The sequence below is a fragment of the Squalius cephalus genome, assembly GCF_949319135.1.
Source record: "Squalius cephalus genome assembly, chromosome: 12".
Classification (NCBI taxonomy): Eukaryota; Metazoa; Chordata; class Actinopteri; order Cypriniformes; family Leuciscidae; genus Squalius; species Squalius cephalus.
The window spans coordinates 783,041-805,044 of record NC_137133.1 but is presented as its reverse complement, the minus strand read 5'-3'; the positions used below and the strand labels follow the sequence as shown (position 1 = coordinate 805,044).

Here is a 22,004-nt window from a genome sequence, read left to right as displayed (position 1 = left end):
ATGTAATTCATATCTAGATCATATCTACAAGGCTACATGACATATAATAGCTGTATATCACTGCCTTATGGACATTATTACTTCGACACACTCATCTCTGACTGATAACAGAATACTTAAATTGACCATTAAAGCATTTTCTGTAAAGCTGCTTTGCTGTACAAATAAACTTGAATTTAATTAATTAGCTTTTATGTTGTTCACCCATGTAAAGTGTGTAGTATGTATTCTATTTTCCATGACTATTTGTACTACCATCATCATATTCATGTGGTTTACCCTAAACCTACACTTTTAAACAATGTGGTTGGTTGCACGATATCGGATGTGTGGTATTATTCAGTGTTGTGTCGAAATAAAGTTATAACAAATTTTTCCAGCTGATGAATGATACAAAATTTCACAGCCAATCAAAATCCATCCTGCTTTAAAGAGCACACAACAAAATGCAATTAAACACAATACATAATCTGGTGGAACTGATTTTGGGACAGGGCCGTAACAGCGACAGGTCACTCCTCCAGTAATCAGACATGGCCGAACTGTGGCTAGAAACACGGAGTGTGGAGTGAAAGTGCGGAGAAATGCGTGATCGTTCGGAGGAGCCTGATGACTTTTATTTTGAAAACACGCACAGAAATGACAGTAGCTGACTTCCGGATGCTCAAACTCTCGTCCTCACAGTAAGAGCACGCGCGGAGACTGATCAATGACACTTCACGCTCATTCCTGATGTAGTTTGATGTGAATATCTGTGCGCGCACATGGCGTGCTTCTTCAGGCGGAGCGTCGCGCGGCAGGTACACCACGCGCGCGTCTGACGCACTGTACTGACATTAATACAACATTATGGAGATCTCATCTGGTCGCTGTACTTGTTTTGCAGCTCGCGAAGGTGTGCGGGGTGTCTGAAGATGCGCTAATACCCCTGATCTCTGCAGTGCCAGTGTCGAAGAAACAGTAAGAGCCAACATCCAAACACCCTTTAAACCCACACACTCTTCATTATCATTAAAGAACTAGCAGACAACATGACATTAAAAACAGGCCAAAGTAAATCCAAAGAAAACAGACATTCACATCACAAGACGCCATACAGATTCATAATATTTTTATATACTTTATAACATACCTTTTACATTTTCACACATTTTTTAAAAGTGACTTTATTAACAGTCCACATTCTGTGTTTATGAATAAAGAATTTGCCTTTCAGAATTATAAAGTTTGCAAAACAGTACTTTTGTCCTCATGATCACAGATAATTCACATTTAAAATATCTGTACTATTTGACCATTAGAAAACAGATTCCATCCTCAATATTATTACAAAAGGAGCGTTCTTTTCCAATTTCCATAAATCTAGAGGGTATATTATTTTATGTAAATTTTTTAAACTTCAATTGAAATGCAGAGTTTGTAGGGTTTCTGCATGTTGTTCAGGATGGAGTTGTAATAGATGATCTCCCCTACACTGACACTGTTATACAGCAGCATGTGATGATGACATCATGAGCTTAAAGGAGTAGTTCACTTCAGAATTAATATTTCCAGATAATTTATTCACTCCCACATCATCCAAGATATTCATGTCTTTCTTTCTTCAGTCGAAAAGAAATAAAGATTTCTGAGGAAAATGTTCCAGGATTGTTTCTCCATATAGTGTCTTCAATGGGGTCCTGGAAGGTCCAGATGTGAGTTTCAGTGCAGCTTCAAAGTCTCGACACGATCCAGCCGAGGAGTAAGAGTCTCATCTAGACAAACCAGCCGACATTTTATAAATAAAAAGAAATCTCTGTGATACGCCACACATAACGTAATCACGTTGAAAGGTCAAGCGTGACATAGGCGGAAGTACCGAGCCAGTGTTTACAAAGCAAATGTGTAAAGACTGAGTCAAACACCACTTACAAAATAATATATAAATAAACAAAAGGTAAAACAACGAGTTTTTTCCGCCCTAACCTACCTCTCTGAACTGGAACACGCGTGACCTTTCAACCTGATTAAATAATGTGTGGCGCATCGCAGAGCTAGTGCAAGACGAGCATTTGTGGTTAAAAGTATTTAAATTATTTATTTTTTAATATAAAATGTCGGCTGGTGTGTCTAGATGAGACTCTTATTCCTCGGCTGGATCGTGTCGAGACTTTGAAACTCACATCTGGACCTTCGACCCGCTGGACCCCATTGAAGTCCACCAGTGTGGCCGCAGTATGAGGTGACCTCAGGTGTGTGTGTGGTGTGTGTGACGTCAGGGCGTCCGCTGATCTGCGTGTGTCGGTCAGCTGTTTGCTGCGGGGCGGAGCGGCTGCTCCTGATGGAGACCTGCACACCAGAACACAAGCGCTGGCCAATCAGGTGAGCAGACCGTCCCAAACCACTGATCTGCAGACCTGGGAACAGTGTGAAGACTCTTTTGCTTTTGTTTTTCTATCATGTGCATGTTTGCATGTATGTGCATCTGATTGTCATTACTTTTTTTGGGATGTGCATGTGCATAAAGGATGTGTTCTTGTGTTCTGCTCTAGATCAGACGGGACTCTGTCGTGGAGGACGTCGTCGCTGATCGAGGAGTGATTCACTTCAGATTAAACAAACTGATCCTGGCACAGGTGAACAGAAGCTCTGCCTTCACACCGCCGCTCACACACCGGAGGAAACAACATATACACACAACTCTCCGTTTAATTACATTCTTAATGTGCATAATGGCTTATGCATGGAAGACATTTTTCACTAATCAGTTTCTTTCTGTGTTTTGTCAGCTTGAATGAAGTCAATGCTACATGTAGGCCCTGTCGCTATTATTGATTAATCGCCTGGTATTCGTTCTAATCGCAGTTATTTGAGAGAACTGCAATAATTGTGCAGGTTAAAGGAATAGTTCACTTTAAAATGAAAATTCTGTCGTCATATACTCACCCTCATGTTGTTTCAAACCTGTATGAATTTCTTTCTTCTGCTGAACAGAAAGGAAGATATTTAGAAGAATGTCAGTAACCAGACAGTTTCTGGACCCCATTGACTTCCATAATATATTTTTTTCCTACTATGGAAGTAAATGGGACCCAGAAACTGTCTGGTTACTGACATTCTTCTAAATATCTTCCTTTCTGTTCAGCAGAAGAAAGAAATTCATACAGGTTTGAAACAACATGAGGGTGAGTATATGATGACAGAATTTTCATTTTAAAGTGAACTATTCCTTTAAATTTCAATCATATTTTGTCAAAGACTATAAAAACCACTGTTGTAGAGTACGTAAATGTAGTCAAAGGTGTTCCTTTATACGAAATGAAGGTTTGTGGGTTTGATCAGACTGTATTATTATATTATATGCATTATATTATATTATAAATGTTAAGTTTCAAAGCATTAGGGTGATTCATATGGACCTATTCTATTATAATTTTTATTTTATATGTGATTCCCCCCCCCCCCCAAAAAAAAAAAAAACATTAGATTTACACTGCAATTGGCGTACAACACAAAATTAAATTAAACACAATTATTTGTATGAGCACAAAATTCATGATTGTGACAGGCATAGCTACATGGATATGGCATAATAATAATAATTGCTTTTAAAGTCAGCATGAAATGAAAATTCATCCCATCTATTTTCTGAATGCATATTATTATGGAAGCTTGCTTTACTCACCACAGGTAATTGCAACATTTTCTTACATTTCTGACTTTTTTTTTCATGCAATTGTGAATTTCTTGCAATTCTGAGAGAAAAAAAAGTCTGAAATGCAAGATAAAAATTTGCATTGACATTTCTTATTTTTTATTACGCAGAAACTCTTAGGGCAGCTGCAGTCAGAGCCTGACGGGTTCGGCGTGAAGAGTGAACTTCTGCAGCATCTTCAGGGCGGCCGGACGCTGGTGGAGTTCAGGTTGGTTAATGCAGGAGCCGTTAGCTTACAGCATGCAGTGATTTAGCATGTGGCTCTGAGGCGTCACCCACTCAACTCTCTTTGCTTACAGTTCTCCAAACATCGCTAAGAAATTTCATGCCGGACATCTTCGCTCCACTATAATTGGTGAGGTCATTACTCTGTTAAATTAGTTTAGCAAATGTTAAACTAGTTCTCTCTGTCACCAGTAGATGGAGTGCTTGTATACAAGATATGCTTTGGTTGATTATTTGAGGTATTTGAACTGAACTAATGATTTTAATAGAACAAAACTTTAAATTATTTGCTTTTTTTGAAGGAAACTTTATTGCCAACCTAAAGAAGGCCTTGGGGAAAGAGGTTATTCGAGTCAATTATTTGGGTGACTGGGGAATGCAGTTTGGTGAGTTAACATTATTAACCTAGAGAAGTCAGTAAGTTCAACAGACTGGGCCTTCTGACCAAAGATGGTGTGATGTTGATGGTGTTATTGAGTGTGATGGTGTTATTGAGTGTGATGGTGTGATGCTGATGGTGTTGTTGAGTGTGATGGTGTGATGTTGATGGTGTGTGCAGGTCTGCTGGTGTTATTGAGTGTGATGGTGTGATGTTGATGGTGTGTGCAGGTCTGCTGGTGTTATTGAGTGTGATGGTGTGATGTTGATGGTGTGTGCAGGTCTGCTGGTGTTATTGAGTGTGATGGTGTGATGCTGATGGTGTTGTTGAGTGTGATGGTGTGATGTTGATGGTGTGTGCAGGTCTGTTGGGCGCAGGCTTTGAGCGCTTCGGCTCTCAGGAGAAGCTGAAGACGCAGCCGCTGGAGCATCTGTTTGAGGTCAGAGGCGTGTGTGTGTTTCATGTGCCCTGGTCCTGGCGGGACGCACTGGAAGACTCATCTGTGTTCCCCCTGTTGCTGCAGGTGTACGTGCAGGTGAACCGCGAGGCCGAGTGTGACGAGAGCGTGCGTTCGGCGGCCGCTGGGTTTTACAGGCGTCTGGTGCAGCGGGAGGATCAGGCTATGGCCCTCTGGACACAGTTTCGGGAGATCACTGTGCTCGAGTACAAACGCATCTATCAGGTAACTTCATCATAACATGCGTGTTTAGATTTCTTAAGTTTCCGATTCTAGTGAGCATTCGATTGGATATTGATTAATTGGAACATAGTTTAGATGCACGTTCATTTTTCTTAAGCAAATGAAAACTCTCTTTAGACTAAAGCTGGGAACTGGACAGATAAGCCGGTCACAAACACTTGAGTTGCACATGAAGCAGATTTCATGAACTCCTGAAAGGGTTTAAATACTGAACATAACTCACCATAACAAACTCTAACAGAAAAAGAAATGTGACCTTGCTATGATCCAGAAACACATTTTCAGTTTCTACTCTCATTTGTTGTTGGAAAATAAACATTTTAACTGTGGCTGCCAAAAAAAAACATTGAATTTATTTTTATTAACATATGTATTTAAACATACATTAAATAATTAAGAGTAAAAAAGTTAAGTGAACTGAGTGATCTGTCACGCCCAATCAAAACCTCATATGTCGTTTGAATTTATTGTATTGAGCGCTGAGAGTTTTCTGTCAAGTAAATGGAGCGATATCTAGAGGAGGATTTGTGTAGAGCCAGTAGTATATCGAATGCTAGACTTGTGCAGAGGTAAACGCACACAAAAAACTAGTTTGCTAGTCACAGCACTAACATATTGTTGCTTTGAATGCCTCTAGTGTTCTCCACATTTGTAAGTGGCACTGGATAAAAGATTCGTCTGTTAAGGGATTAAACCGAGAGTGTGTGTCCTCTCTCAGCGTTTAGGGGTTGACTTCGACCATTACTCTGGAGAGTCTCTTCATGACGGTCAGACTCAGAGTGTGCTGGAAGAGCTGACGGCCAAACGCCTGCTGAAGACCTCAGAGTACAGCTCCCTCTGAACACAACACATGCACTCCTGCATTCATTCAACATCTGTGTGTTTCAGTCGCATCTATCCATCTCTGATCACATGCTTTCCTGCACTCCTGCACACAGTCAACCACCTGATCACATGCTTTTCACATTGCAGTTTATTATAAACTATTTGCATCTGATTGATTTTTTTTTTTAAATCATATTTTCAAAATGCATTTATTCAAAATGCTTAGAATAAGCATAAATGTTCACTGTGAAACCAATTACATTCATTCAGTTAAAAAGTATGAACATGGTTAAAATGACAGTAATATTCAGTTAGTTAAAATGTATGAAATTGAAACAAATTGGATTTACTGATGATAAAATCTGGTTATGTATTTAAAGTCCCTCTGCATCAATAACTTTATCCCTTAAAACTAATCTTTGATTAACAAAATTACATTTTTAAAGTATTTTTCCTGTGAAAATAGGAAAACATCATGAAAATACTCTTAACTCTACACTCTTGCTTCATTTAGTATACAGAACCATGAATATGCAAATTATAATCATTTATGTTAATACCATAATCCAAATGGATGGAAATTTTATATGCAATTCAAATACATAAATCTTAAATGTAGTTAATAAATAAACCTAATATTTATGTTGCACAGGAAGGGCACGGGTGTGGTGGATCTGTCTGGGACGGGCGACATGTCGTCTTACGCCACATTAGTGCGCAGTGATGGGACGTCCCTGTACCTCACCAGGTGTGTCTCACACACACACACACACACACACACACACACACACGTGTTGAGTTTAACACGGCGTCTCGTGACGGATCTCCCTTCTGTGTGCTTTCAGAGACGTGGCCGCAGCGCTGGACAGGAAGCAGAGGTTTGGCTTTGATGAGATGATCTATGTGGTAAGACCTGTCATGAATCTGCTGGGTCATGTGACTCCTCCACCGTCTGCATCTGCTCAGTCCTCGTTCCCTCTTTCAGACCGATAAGACTCAGACCGCCCACTTCCAGCAGCTCTTTCACATCCTGGCAGCCATGGGACACCAGTGGGCAGAGAGGTACACACACACACACACACACACACTGAACACACACTCACACGTCTGATTCACTGTCTATGTGGGGACTCTCCATAGGCTTGATGGTTTTTATACTGTACAAACTGTATACACACACCTGATTCAACTCATCAGCTCATTAACCCATGTGATAATGAGCTGATGAGTTGAATCAGGTGTGTTTGATTAGGGAGACAAAGAAAACGTGCAGTGTTGGGGGTCCTCCAGGAGCAGGGTTGAGAACCACTGAGTTAGAGCATATTTAATTAGATCATGCCTCATTTGCATAATTATACATATTTCAGAACTTGTAATACAAGCAAATGTTAACAATTCTTAATGTAATCAGTGACCAGGGGAAGTATGATGATATCTGTTAGTTAAAGTGTTTATCTTATTCTTATTTGTCTTTACTTAGTGCTTTAAAGTAGTTGTTGATTAAATAAATCATTATAATGACCCGCGGCTTCAGTTTCCGTCAGCTGACTGACTCCCTAAACATCACTATTGCTTCTCAAACACAGATCAGTGGAGACCTTCCCCTTCAGGATGGAGACACACCTTCTCAAAATATACCTTCATCAAACCTAATGGCTGTAGAAAGTAGTAATTCTCTCGTGTGACACACCTGTTAACTAAACACCGCGCCGTTTATGTGTGTTAGGTCTTCACTGCCACTTTTCGTTTACTTTTTTAAAAGAACAAGAAACACTCTGGTTACAGCTTCTAGATCTGACACTATAAGACAATAAAGATTAATATATTTACACTTGTTCACGTAGTTGCTACTGAAACAGATCCTTAGATACTTTCTGAGGTTTCATTTGTTAACGTTGGTTAACTACATTAACTAAAAATAACTAACAATGAGCTAGTATGTTTTTTTAAAGCATTTATTACCTTTGTTCATCTAAATATCAACAATTAAATTAGAATATCACAAGTTGCCATCTCATAATTAACATTTACAATTAATCATTTAACAGACAAATAATTTATCCAATGCGACTTACAAATGAGGAGAGCAATAGAAGCAGGAGTGTGGATGAGAGCAGAGTGAGCGAAGGTTTAGCCGAAAGGTATGTGTGAGGTCCTGAGGGGCGTGTGTGAGGTCCTGTTGGGGGCGTGTGTGAGGTCCTGTTGGGGGGGTGTGTGAGGTCCTGTTGGGGGTGTGTGTGAGGTCCTGTTGGGGGTGTGTGTGAGGTCCTGTTGGGGGTGTGTGTGAGGTCCTGTTGGGGGTGTGTGAGGTCCTGTTGGGGGTGTGTGTGAGGTCCTGTTGGGGGTGTGTGTGAGGTCCTGTTGGGGGTGTGTGTGAGGTCCTGTTGGGGGTGTGTGAGAGGTCCTGTTGGGGGTGTGTGTGAGGTCCTGTTGGGGGTGTGTGTGAGGTCCTGTTGGGGGTGTGTGAGGTCCTGTTGGGGGTGTGTGTGAGGTCCTGTTGGGGGTGTGTGTGAGGTCCTGTTGGGGGTGTGTGTGAGGTCCTGTTGGGGGTGTGTGAGGTCCTGTTGGGGGTGTGTGTGAGGTCCTGTTGGGGGTGTGTGTGAGGTCCTGTTGGGGGCGTGTGTGAGGTCCTGTTGGGGGTGTGTGTGAGGTCCTGTTGGGGGTGTGTGTGAGGTCCTGTTGGGGGTGTGTGAGGTCCTGTTGGGGGTGTGTGTGAGGTCCTGTTGGGGGTGTGTGTGAGGTCCTGTTGGGGGTGTGTGTGAGGTCCTGTTGGGGGTGTGTGTGAGGTCCTGTTGGGGGTGTGTGTGAGGTCCTGTTGGGGGTGTGTATGAGGTCCTGAGGGGCGTGTGTGAGGTCCTGTTGGGGGTGTGTGTGAGGTCCTGTTGGGGGTGTGTATGAGGTCCTGTTGGGGGTGTGTGTGAGGTCCTGTTGGGGGTGTGTGAGGTCCTGAGGGGCGTGTGTGTGAGGTCCTGTTGGGGGTGTGTGAGGTCCTGTTGGGGGTGTGTGAGGTCCTGAGGGGTGTGTGTGAGGTCCTGTTGGGGGTGTGTGTGAGGTCCTATTGGGGGTGTGTGTGAGGTCCTGTTGGGGGTGTGTGTGAGGTCCTGTTGGGGGTGTGTGTGAGGTCCTGTTGGGGGTGTGTGTGAGGTCCTGTTGGGGGTGTGTGTGAGGTCCTGAGGGGTGTGTGTGAGGTCCTGAGGGGCGTGTGTGTGAGGTCCTGTTGGGGGCGTGTGTGAGGTCCTGTTGGGGGTGTGTGTGAGGTCCTGTTGGGGGTGTGTGTGAGGTCCTGAGGGGTGTGTGTGAGGTCCTGTTGGGGGTGTGTGTGAGGTCCTGTTGGGGGTGTGTGTGAGGTCCTGTTGGGGGTGTGTGTGAGGTCCTGTTGGGGGTGTGTGTAAGGTCCTGTTGGGGGCGTGTGTGAGGTCCTGTTGGGGGTGTGTGTGAGGTCCTGTTGGGGGTGTGTGTGAGGTCCTGAGGGGTGTGTGTGAGGTCCTGTTGGGGGTGTGTGTGAGGTCCTGTTGGGGGTGTGTGTGAGGTCCTGTTGGGGGTGTGTGTAAGGTCCTGTTGGGGGCGTGTGTGAGGTCCTGTTGGGGGCGTGTGTGAGGTCCTGTTGGGGGTGTGTGTGAGGTCCTGAGGGGTGTGTGTGAGGTCCTGTTGGGGGTGTGTGTGAGGTCCTGTTGGGGGTGTGTGTGAGGTCCTGTTGGGGGTGTGTGTGAGGTCCTGTTGGGGGTGTGTGTGAGGTCCTGTTGGGGGTGTGTATGAGGTCCTGTTAGGGGTGTGTGTGAGGTCCTGTTTTGGGTGTGTGTGAGGTCCTGTTGGGGGTGTGTGAGGTCCTGTTGGGGGTGTGTGAGGTCCTGTTGGGGGTGTGTGAGGTCCTGAGGGGGGTGTGTGAGGTCCTGTTGGGGGTGTGTGAGGTCCTGTTGGGGGTGTGTGAGGTCCTGAGGGGTGTGTGTGAGGTCCTATTGGGGGTGTGTATGAGGTCCTGTTGGGGGTGTGTGTGAGGTCCTGTTGGGGGTGTGTGTGAGGTCCTGAGGGGTGTGTGTGAGGTCCTGTTGGGGGTGTGTGTGAGGTCCTGTTGGGGGTGTGTGTGAGGTCCTGTTGGGGGTGTGTGTGAGGTCCTGTTTTGGGTGTGTGTGAGGTCCTGTTTTGGGTGTGTGTGAGGTCCTGTTGGGGGTGTGTGTGAGGTCCTGTTGGGGGTGTGTGTGAGGTCCTGTTGGGGGTGTGTGTGAGGTCCTGTTGGGGGTGTGTGTGAGGTCCTGTTGGGGGTGTGTGTGAGGTCCTGTTGGGGGTGTGTGAGGTCCTGTTGGGGGTGTGTGTGAGGTCCTGTTGGGGGTGTGTGTGAGGTCCTGTTGGGGGTGTGTGTGAGGTCCTGTTGGGGGTGTGTGTGAGGTCCTGTTGGGGGTGTGTGTGAGGTCCTGTTGGGGGTGTGTGTGAGGTCCTGTTGGGGGTGTGTGTGAGGTCCTGTTGGGGGTGTGTGTGAGGTCCTGTTGGGGGTGTGTGTGAGGTCCTGTTGGGGGTGTGTGTGAGGTCCTGTTGGGGGTGTGTGTGAGGTCCTGTTGGGGGTGTGTGTGAGGTCCTGTTTTGGGTGTGTGTGAGGTCCTGTTGGGGGTGTGTGTGAGGTCCTGTTGGGGGTGTGTGTGAGGTCCTGTTTTGGGTGTGTGTGAGGTCCTGTTGGGGGTGTGTGTGAGGTCCTGTTGGGGGTGTGTGTGAGGTGTGTGTGAGGTCCTGTTGGGGGTGTGTATGAGGTCCTGTTGGCGGTGTGTGAGGTCCTGAGGGGTGTGTGTGAGGTCCTGTTGGGGGTGTGTATGAGGTCCTGTTAGGGGTGTGTGTGAGGTCCTGTTGGGGGTGTGTGTGAGGTCCTGTTGGGGGTGTGTGTGAGGTCCTGTTGGGGGTGTGTGTAAGGTCCTGTTGGGGGTGTGTGTGAGGTCCTGTTGGGGGTGTGTGTGAGGTCCTGTTGGGGGTGTGTGTAAGGTCCTGTTTGGGGTGTGTGTGTGAGGTCCTGTTGGGGGCGTGTGTGAGGTCCTGTTGGGGGCGTGTGTGAAGTCCTGTTGGGGGTGTGTATGAGGTCCTGTTGGGGGTGTGTGAGGTCCTGAGGGGTGTGTGTAAGGTCCTGTTGGGGGTGTGTATGAGGTCCTGTTGGGGGTGTGTGAGGACCTGAGGGGTGTGTGTGAGGTCCTGAGGGGTGTGTGTGAGGTCCTGTTGGGGGTGTGTATGAGGTCCTGTTAGGGGTGTGTGTGAGGTCCTGTTTTGGGTGTGTGTGAGGTCCTGTTGGGGGTGTGTGTGAGGTGTGTGTGAGGTCCTGTTGGGGGTGTGTGTGAGGTGTGTGTGAGGTCCTTTTGGGGGTGTGTGTGAGGTCCTGTTGGTGGTGTGTGAGGTCCTGAGGGGTGTGTGTGAGGTCCTGTTGGGGGTGTGTGTGAGGTGTGTGTGAGGTCCTGTTGGGGGTGTGTGTGAGGTGTGTGTGAGGTCCTTTTGGGGGTGTGTGTGAGGTCCTGCTGGGGGTGTGTGAGGTCCTGAGGGGTGTGCGTGAGGTCCTGTTGGGGGTGTATGTGAGGTCCTGTTGGGGGTGTGTGTGAGGTCCTGTTGGGGGTGTGTGTGAGGTCCTGTTGGGGGTGTGTGTGAGGTCCTGTTGGGGGTGTGTGAGGTCCTGCTGGGGGTGTGTGTGAGGTCCTGAGGGGCGTGTGTGTGAGGTCCTGTTGGGGGCGTGTGTGAGGTCCTGTTGGGGGCGTGTGTGTGAGGTCCTGTTGGGGGTGTGTGTGTGAGGTCCTGTTGGGGGTGTGTGTGTGTGAGGTCCTGTTGGGGGTGTGTGTGTGAGGTCCTGTTGGGGGTGTGTGTGTGAGGTCCTGTTGGGGGTGTGTGTGAGGTCCTGTTGGGGGTGTGTGAGGTCCTGCTGGAGGTGTGTGTGAGGTCCTGGGGGTGTGTGTGAGGTCCTGAGGGGCGTGTGTGCAATAGCCAACAATACAATAGCCATTGTATTGTATTGTACATCGATTTTTCTTTTATGCCAAAAATCATTAGGATATTAAGCAAAGATCATGTTTTATGAAGATATTTTGTATATTTCCAACCGTAAATATATAAAACTTATTTTTGTGAGTGAATGCAGCACAATCATGAACATAAATGAACAACTTTAAAGGTTATTTTCTCAATGTTTAGATTTGTTTTGCTCCCTCAGATTCCAGATATTCATATAGTTGTATCTCCTATCCTAACAAACCATACATCAATGGAAAGCTTATTTATTCAGCTTTCAGATGATGTATAAATCTCAGTTTAAAAAAATGTACCCATGTACCTGTGATGTCTGTGCGAGCAGGTGCGTGGAGGTGTGCAAACACACATGTTGACAGGCAGGACATCCTGTCAGCCATTGCCTACCTTACCTTTATAAAAGGTTAATAAATGCTGTAAAATATATTGCTTATTGTTAGTTCATGTTATTCAATGCAGTAACTAATGTTAATAAATGAGACCTTATTGTAAAGTTACCGATCCTTCAATACATTTTCTTGTAGTTCACATCCCATTAAAGGATTTAACAATGAAATGAATGTTTACTGATAAAAACAATAGATGTGTGTATCTGCAAATACTTTAGAAATACAAAGACAGTGCACTCATGTTACTTATGAATGGGAGAAAGTGCAATGCTCAATATGGCTGAATAAGCCCCGCCTCCTAAATAAAAGAGCCAATTGCTTATTGGTGAAGTCATCGCATCACTGCAGCTGCCGTTAGAACAGGGGTGGGGAACGTCCGGCCCGCAAAACAGTTTGATGCGGCCCGCGAGTCAATTCCTCCCAAAAAAAAAACAACTTCAGAAACAAAAATCTCAGCAATTACTTTTCCTGTGATAGAAAACACAAAATAGGCAAAGTGGCAAGCAGCACGAGTCCACGAGCCGTGAGATCAGGGCGAGGCCAGTAGCGCGAGAGTTAATGAGTCACCTGCGCGCCGCAAGTTTCACACGGATGAGCTTCGGAGCGCGCGCGCGCCGTACCGGTTTCAAGTTTCTCACTGATCAGCTTCGGGGCGCATGATCGGAACGAAGACAGCGGAGGACCAGGCATGGACTTTACTGTGTGTGGTGTGCGTGTGTTGCGTGTGCGTGTGCGTGTGTGTGGTAGTCGTCCACGAGGGGCTGCTGCTTTTACTTTCGTTTTGTCATTTGCGTATTAAAGTGGAATGAGTGGCCGAATAAAAGTGGCCGACAGCAAGTGGAATGAGTGGCCGACAGCAAGTGGAATGAGTGGCCGACAGCAAGTAGAATGTGTGGCCGACTAAAAAAAATATTTTAACTATAAGCAACCCAATTTGTCTAGATCTGTATTATTTCCTTTGTATAATGAGCTTAAATATTGCTGCGCAGTCGTGTGATTTAGTCAGCTTGATTAACATTATTACAATGTATTCCTATTTAACTCTGATATGTAGCCTATATATAATATATATAAGGTCCTCGAGTCGAATGTGTTCGAATATTTCACCAGAATCAGCCTTTTCACAGTTTGTATCACTCCGCTTGTCTGTGTTTGCGCAACTTGCATCATTAAGCCAGTAGGTGGTGACAACAAGTGACTGTCTTTATGAGTGAACAATTGAAATTTAATTTAATAGTGCCAAAAACATTGATTAACTCAAGAAAGAAACAAGTTGCTGAAACCAATCTTTAATGCTAAAAAGTTTACATCTATGCAAAATAATCATTGAAAGATTTCTCATTTAAGGCCATTCCTGTTTGGAATATGTGATTGTGTATTGTCAACAATAAGCAGAAACATTCTGCATTTCCATTTTGTAGTGTGGATCATTCATTTCAACATTTATCCTCATTCTCTTGTTTAAGAATCTGTTATCTGCTTGATCATTTATGCTACTGCCCACTGACATGCTTTTAAAGCTATTGTTATCAAAAAATGTTGGCCTTCAAACACCTTAAAATGCACATATGTAGGTCCGAGAAATCAAAATTTTCTCGGGGGAGCATGCCCCCAAACCCCCCAACTACCTCACATTTGAATGTGTGTGTCTGTGTGGTAATATGGGCTGGTGTGGCTACAGTGCCAGGACTGAATTTTTTAACCAGTATGTCCCCTGCATATAGGCCTAAAATATACATTATTCTCTGTATCGAATCATGTTATCTTGTTACCCACCCCCAGCCCCTGATGTTTCGGGCTCAGCCCCATGTTTTTAAAACCTAGAAACGCCCCTGCTCATTACAATGGCCCTTAAAGAATGTTAAAAAATTGTATATGGCCCTTGATAGGAAAAAGGTTCCCCACCCCGTGTTAGAATCTCCGCTCGCTATAGCGGCCGGAGAGGCATTTCAAAGATGGCCGCCGAGAGAAATGACCTGCCTTAAAGGGACTTTGGTATCTGAGAGTGTGTGTGTGTGTGCAGGTGTCGTCACGTGGCGTTCGGGCTGGTGCAGGGCATGAGCACGCGCCGTGGGGAGGTGGTGTTCCTGGAGGACGTGCTGGAGGAGGCGCGGAGCCGCATGATCAACAACATGACGCAGTCCAGGAGTGAGTCTGACCACATGATCACGAGCGGCACGCCTGTGGCAAGCACTGCTAAGCCCTCTTTTATTAATTTCCAGGATATGAATTCTTGATATCAACAACTCAATTTTCATTAGTTCAAATTATAGTTATTGATATCATCAATTACATTTTTACTAGATATCAAGAATTGAATTTCAACTAGTATTTGAGTTTTGAATTCTTGATATCTGTAATTGTATTTTCACTAGTGAAATGTCACCATAAGCTGCCATTCAAAATCCATTGTTGATATCAATAATCGATTTCTTACTAGTTGAAATTCCAAATACACATATCAGCTTTTTCTTACTCGTAAAAATGTGAATTCCTGATATCAAGAATTACATGGTTACTGGTTGAAATGTCTATTCTAGATATCAACAATTGAATTGCTACTAGTAAAAATTTTAATTTTTGATATATGAAAATATATCTGATATCAATATAATTTCAGATATTTAAAATGGCTTTCTTACTAGTAACAATCACATTCATGATATCAGAAATGAACATTGTCACTAGTGAAAATGGAATTGTTGATATCAAGAATAAAGGTTTTTACTAGTAAGAATTGTATTTCTGATATGTGAAATTGGAATTTCAACTAGTAAGAAATCAATTCTTGATATCAACAATGGATTTTGAATGGCAGCTTATGGTGACATTTCACTAGTGAAAATACAATTACAGATATCAACAATTATAGTTTTTACTAGTTGAAATTCAATTCTTGATATGTAGAATGAGAATTTAAACTAGTGAAAATTGAATTGTTGATATCAAGAATTCATATCCTGGAAATTAATAAAAGTTAAAACGGCTTGCCATACACGCCCTCATTCTTGAGATACACTCCTTTATAGTTAGTAATAGTACAACAAATAATATAAGTGTTCTCATTACCAAAATAAAAAATCTATCAGAGAAAAGAATAAAAAATTTTGCGAGATAGATTGAGAAATATGTCAAATATGCCGTCAATGTTGCCGTGTGTTGAAATATGCTGTTGTGTTGGAAACACTCACTGCAGTGGTAACTAGTTTATATATATATATAGTAGTCAACATTTGAAGTGGATCAATAAAGTTCATACAATACAATGTTTATTTATAAAGCACATTTAAAAACAACCAAAGCTGATCAAAGTGCTGTACAGGACAGAATACAATAAAAATAAAACAACCAATAAAGGAACACACAACAATAGATAAACAATAATCGTACCTAAATCAAGAAGTATTAAAAGGCTAAGAGAATAAATAAGTATTATAAGTCAAGAAACCGAGGGAGCTAATCTGATGTAGAGAGGTGTAGACTTCCAGCGTTTTGGCCCTGCAGTCGCACAAGCGCGATCGCCTCGTTTTTAGGTCTAGATCTAGACACGACGAGTCGAGCGTGATCACTGGATCTCAGAGCTGGAGAAGGAGTGTACGGACAGAGCCGATCGGTCAGGTACTGAGGGGACAGTTTGTTAAGGGTAAACAAATAATACAATTTTAAGATCAGTTCTATATTTGACAGGTAGCCAGTGCAGTGTGGATAGATCGGGGTGAGCGATCACACTCGCGGGTCGCAGTGAGGAGTCTAGCCGCTGCGTTCTGCTCCAGCTGTAGACCAGAGAGACTGAGACACACCACAGTGAAGTCAATTACAATAGTCTAGACGAGTTGTTACGAAAGCATGAATCACTGTTTGGAAGTTACTCTGGGATAAAGAGGGTTTGACTTTAGAGGGTTGGTGAAGATGAGGAAAGCATGATTGTACAACAGCACTGATGATCGGTTTCTCAGACTTCAGGTCGTGATCAGACAGAAAGCCCAGGTTTCGAGCGCTTTGACGTGGCATGACGAACTGGTTTAGGTTAACTGGGACTCTGTGTGTTGTGTAGCTTCAAAAGTACTGGAGGATCCGGAGCAGACGGCCGAGAGGATTGGGATCAGCGCTTTAATCATACAGGTACACACACACACACACACTCTCACACACACACTAACACACTCACTAACACACTCTCACCAGACTGGTTCCTCTATGGACACAAGCCTGACTGACTGCATTTCTCTTCTGAAATGTGTGATCTGCCCCGGCAGGCATAATTTCATATTGACTGTTGTCATACTGAGTGTGTGTACTCTCTTATAGCCTCATGCTGTGGGTTTGTGTGCTGACGTTTATCTGGTGTGTTTGTCAGGACTTCAGAGGGCCTCTGATGTCAGACTATAAATTTGACTGGGACAAAGTCCTGCAAGCTCAAGGAGACACGGGTGTGTTTCTGCAGTACACACACGCTCGGCTTTGCAGGTACACACACACTCACACACACCTAATAGTATACAATGCATGAACTATTGAATATTGGTTTATATTCAGCTAGTTGCTATAATACCATTAAAAAAAACTTTTCTGATTGGTCTACTCTGCTCTGATTGGTCAGATGACCCAGTCTGTTGTGATTGGTCTGCTCTGCTCTGCTCTGATTGGTCAGGTTTTACCGTATCAATCTCATCGAAGTGGATTTGCTTTGTCAGCAGAAAACAGCGTCTTCTCGACATGAACAACACGAACCAAACTCTTCCAGTCTCAGATACAATTACAGCTACTTTGTTTGAGACGCAAAGTAGACATTGTTCATCAGCAGCCAATCAAGACCAGAGGCTGACGTTATGCAAATTAGTTACAAACCTATTTAGGACTGGAATTACTGATGTCTTGTTTCAGGCGGTTCAGATTCGTTCTTTCTTTTAAGAAGACAAAAACTCCATTTATCTGCACTTTGATTTGTAAAAATTGTCCAGACCTTTTACATTCACAAACAGCTGTATTAAACTACATGAAGGGGAATTTACCAAGATGCATAAGGGGCACTTTAGATATATCTACGACCGTCTCTCTGGAGTCCGTGATGCTGATCGGACAACATCGGTGTCTAGTGGCTTCAGTCTGTGTAATGGATGTCTGTGTCAGTCAGCTGAAGTGCTGTAATAGTGTCATGTGTCTCGTGTCACTCAAACTGTCTGTCTTCTCACTGAAGCTCATTTAGACTCTTAATCTATATTCATTATTGGGTAACATCCGGCTGATGTGTGTCCCAGTGATGCGCTGTCAGGGGTGTGTTGAGCAGTGATGACCCGCTGATGTGATCCGGCTCAGGAGTGTGCTTGTCTTCACAGTTTGCTGAGGACACATGCGAGCGAGACGTACTCCTGCTGTGACGTCTCTCCTCTCACGGACAGCAGAAGTGTTTCAGTTCTCCAGCACCTGCTCAGGTGAGCGTCACCTTTACCACACACACCTCACACACACACACTTCACACACACGTCACCGCTGGACCATAAAGCCGGTGAAGCTGGTCCGACAGCATCTCTGGAGGAGGCAGGGACGCTCCACCCTGATAATGCTGAATCGTATCGGTATGGAGACTATGAGTTGGCTTTGTTTTAAAGCTCATCTATTCAGTTCACATCATATAAGAGATGACATGATGAATGACACGACAGTGGGAAACATGCTGTCATGAGTTGTGTGCAATTGTTTTCCAGTAAACAGAAACACACAGCTATGAAGTAGTTCCAGGTATGTCTTTTATTATCAATGGAAAGAACATTTCTTTCAGACACACACACACACACACACACACACACACACACACACACACACACACACACACACACACACACACACACACACACACACAGAGACACACACACACACACACACACAGACACAGACACAGACACAGACACACACACACACACACACACAGACACACACACACACTCAGGAACTTCTCTCTGTAATAACAACATATCAATGACTCTAGCCTCCAGAAGCTTGGGATGAGATGTGTAATATAGTTCTGCACTTGTCCACACTAGTCCTGGTTTAAAGAGGACCTGTTAGACACTTTCTCAAACTCTTGATGTTGTTTCAGGCTCTACTAGAACAGGTTTTCCTGCTGTAATGTTGATTATTCTCCTCATATTCTCCATTGTTGCGGCTCCTCTCATCCCAGTCTGTCAGTAACGCTCTGTTTACTTCCTGTCTCTATGAAGCCCCTCCTTCTGAAAAGCACACTGTGCTCTGATTGGTCGGCTGGATCAGTGTGTTGTGATTGGTCAAGCGCTTCGAGCGTGTTTGGGAAATGTCCCGCCCCTTACCATAACCGCCAGTTTAACACACTACTGACTAACTCACCCAGGCCCCGCCCCTTTATTCTGCGCATTAATTATTATAATGAGGAATATTGTGACGTGTTCGTTCCCGGAAGAAACTCAAGACTACAGTGGAGGCGTTTCAGGAGTTCAGAAACACTGACACTGATATAGAGAAGAGCTGGAGCTTCTTCATGATCACACAGCAACATCACACACTGAAGACTTCTGATAGGTTCTCTTATAGGACAAACTCTGACAAGTCTTGATCAGACATCTGAACAGTGTCTTGAGGTGTGGTGATCGTGGTATCAGCGGTCCGATGAAGGATAGAAGCAGCAGAGGTTATTTGTTATTAGAGGAGTTATTTGTTCCAGATAATAATTTGTGAATGGAGATGTAATTGTACCACAGTAATGTCTGACTGGCTGATTGTGTGCAGATATGATGAGGTGCTTCTTCAGTCGGCGGATGACCTGCAGCCCAGACACCTGGTCAACTTCCTCATGACCCTCAGGTACACATGACCAACTTCCTCATGACCCTCAGGTACACATGACCATCCATTCGCCTACTTGCACCACGCTGAGCTAATACTTCTGAGTGTGTAGCAGAAGAGTAGGCAAGCTTTGGGACAAACTACCACACCATAATTACCCTGTCAATCATCCTGTGCGAGTGAAGCTCGTCCTCCTCAGCGCAGTGGAGCGGGTGTGGTGAAGGGCCTTGGGCTTGTGGCCTCCCTCCCTCTCCCCGCTCTCTGGGTTTCATACAGGGAGTCTTATTTACAACATGACAGTGTCTAGGCAATGTGATCCTTTTGCTGTTCACTCTTGTTAAAGGGGTCATATAATGCCATTTTTGTACAAGCTAATATGATTCTTTAGGGTCTAAATTAAAAGTTTGTAATATACTTTAATTAAAAATTCTCATTAGTATTGTAAGAAAACACTAATTTTACCTGGTCAAAAACAGCTCTGTTTTCAGCACGCCGTTTGAGTGCATGTGTCTTTAAATGATAATGAGCTTTGCTGACTCCGCCCCTCTGTTCTGTGCGTACACCGTTTCTAACACAATAACCATAATGCGTTGTTCATTATAAACGTGGGATTATGAGTTACATTGAGAACGTCATACATAGAAACATGCCATAATGTACCCTGAGTGTAAACAGCCGCATTCATCGTGAAGCGTGCAGCGATTTGCAAAGATTAATATAAAGATTAATATAAAGGTTAATAAAACGTTACACTCACTTCTTCTTCTGGAGGTGCAGCAGGAACACGAATAGTTGGTACTGATCCTTTTTTCAGGAGCAGCTTCTTAGCAAAACCAGCTTTACTGACCCCGTGTGTAAAGCAGTCTGGTGTGTGAAATGATTCGCGCAAACATGAAAGCATTGACGTTGATCGTGGGGAATATTCCCTTCGAGAACAAACTCAGCCACTGCGTCTTCAGCGGTTCGGGTTTAGGAACATCAAAATGATGCTGTGTTCCTCATTACACCCAAGAACACCACAATCGCTTAGACGACATTATACTCATAGACAGAGCTCCAGCGTATCAACAATGCGGACTGTGATTGACAGCTCGCTCACGAGCGAGGGCGGGTCTGTGTTGAAACGCTGCTGTCAATCAACAATCGTGGGAGGGGCGTCCGACCGTGTGACGTCACTAGGTCGAACGGCTTGATTTGAGACAGGGGAAAACATAAGAAGATTTAAAAAAAAACACTGGATGGATTTTTATCATTTTATGATGGTTGTGTACAGGCACTGCCAACACACACTTCAGTACAATCAACTTGTAAAAGTGCATGTGCCATTATATGACCCCTTTAATATGATCAGCTTACAATCGGATGTGCACAAAAATCAGGAACGAGGCTTTTAACAGAATGTGTAGAGCAGCGAGTCACCAGAACCAGCACTGACAGGACTGTAGTGTTGCTGGTATTACTGGGTTCATGGTCTGTCATAGTTTGCTCTGATGAGGTGTTACTGTGTTTTCAGTCACCTGGTGGCGTCGGCTCATCGAGAGCTGCCCGTGAAGGGAAGTCCAGCGGCGACGGCCCAGGTAAACACACACACACACACACACACACACTGTTCAGCAGCTGGACCGATGCTCACGGTGTGTGTTCCCTCAGGCCCGGCTGTGTCTGTTCAGCTCCGTCCGCTCAGTGCTGGCCAGTGGCATGAGGATTCTGGGTATTACACCAGTGGACAAAATGTGAATCCCTGTAATAAAAGTCTTTTTCTTTAATGTTTGTTCATTTCTTGGTTAACACACAACATCAGGTTTTATACAGGAGATGTGTCTGGTTTAGAAGCATCGTATGTGTTTACATGCAGAAGTGTCTGAAAAAGTATGGAATTTTATTGGAGTAATTTCCAGGTCTGGATAAGTATGAAAAAAAAAAAAAAAAAGATTATGGAAAAATAAGTGTTTCCACACACTATTGCCCCTATTTAGATTTCTAAAATATAAAATTAAGAATTTCTATAAAATGTATCATAAATACAGTGATTTCATGCCAAATGTGGTCCTTGAGTGATTGTCAATCATGACACATTTTCATTAGACTAAACGGTTTCGTCTTTACCATAGACAACCCTTTTAAACTCTTGAAATATTTAATTAAATGCCAGATAGAGCAAATGATCATCTAAATCAGACTCTACTTTTCTGACTGCAACATCAAACCATGATTACAGTAACAAACTGATGTCAAAGTGAATATATGCAGGTTAAAAAGTGTTTAAAGTTTCTCATGTAAGAGCATGTGTTATCACTTCGAGAAAACCAATGAAACAGAAAATATAAGTATTTACAGATGACTACTATATACCAGATATAATGCTGTATGTAAAATATGGACTGAAACGTATGTAACCCTGATCAGCACCGCAGGGACGTGAGTGACCTTCACCTCCACACCACGGACAAAATAAAGACACGTTTACATGCAACCTAAGAATCAGTCAATAATCGGGTGATAGATCAGTCACACTGAGCCCTTCATCTAAACAATAAATCATGTGTTTAACAGGAGCATTTTAGCCATGTGAAGCCTTAATCAGAATTAAAGCGTGTGCAGTGCTGTGGTGTTCACTGGAGATGAAAGATTGTCCAAACAAGCTGGTCAGACATTTAAAAAACTTGATGCAGGTTTTATGAAGGGAAATTTAAGGTCAAGTACTGAATATTTCAGGAATAAATTGATGGGAACAAATACTTCAATATGTTCTCTGAATGTAATGTCTAGAGAGAAACACAATGAGTTGTATTAGCAACACTTGAGATTGACAATACAAAGAAAGTAGCTTTAATCACTTTTTAACCACTAGATCATATGTATTTGACTGTACCTTCTGATCACACTGCACAGAAGTGACGCTCTCCTTCACTATTTCTGTCTTGTTTTCCAGTACAACTCTATTCTTAAATCAAGATGCATTTATTACAGATACAAATGGCATAAAATAT

At 43.8% G+C, this 22,004-nt stretch overlaps 1 protein-coding gene across 3 annotated transcripts; it reads left to right on the top strand.

Annotated features, from left to right (window-relative positions):
* Nucleotides 1–639: 639 nt before the first annotated feature.
* rars2 (arginyl-tRNA synthetase 2, mitochondrial) lies at nucleotides 640–20,778 on the top strand. Of its 3 annotated transcripts, none has more exons than XM_079887571.1 (20): nucleotides 640–800; nucleotides 887–960; nucleotides 2,259–2,361; nucleotides 2,532–2,615; nucleotides 3,805–3,902; nucleotides 3,994–4,049; nucleotides 4,222–4,305; nucleotides 4,661–4,737; nucleotides 4,822–4,980; nucleotides 5,717–5,823; nucleotides 6,476–6,571; nucleotides 6,669–6,729; nucleotides 6,809–6,885; nucleotides 14,221–14,345; nucleotides 16,252–16,319; nucleotides 16,555–16,664; nucleotides 17,534–17,629; nucleotides 18,958–19,032; nucleotides 20,528–20,591; nucleotides 20,665–20,778. In XM_079887571.1, the coding sequence occupies exons 1-20, from the start codon at nucleotides 765–767 to the stop codon at nucleotides 20,749–20,751; spliced, it is 1,737 nt and encodes a 578-aa protein (XP_079743697.1). In that variant the 5' UTR covers nucleotides 640–764; the 3' UTR covers nucleotides 20,752–20,778. The 3 variants fall into 3 exon arrangements, 2 of the variants coding, with proteins under 2 accessions (XP_079743697.1, XP_079743696.1); XR_013822885.1 differs by having other exon boundaries at nucleotides 641–800; nucleotides 18,958–19,064; nucleotides 20,665–20,760; XM_079887570.1 differs by having other exon boundaries at nucleotides 4,661–4,980; nucleotides 20,665–20,760.
* The last annotated feature ends 1,226 nt before the right edge of the window (nucleotides 20,779–22,004 follow it).

Excerpts from the sequence above, each read along its gene's own strand:
- rars2 (XM_079887570.1), top strand. The coding sequence starts at position 765 with ATGGCGTGCTTCTTCAGGCGGAGCGTCGCGCGGCAG. Across the intron at positions 6,730-6,808 it reads TTGATGAGATGATCTATGTG|ACCGATAAGACTCAGACCGC; the intron begins GTAAGACCTGTC and ends TCCCTCTTTCAG. Across the intron at positions 14,346-16,251 it reads CAACATGACGCAGTCCAGGA|CTTCAAAAGTACTGGAGGAT; the intron begins GTGAGTCTGACC and ends TGTGTTGTGTAG.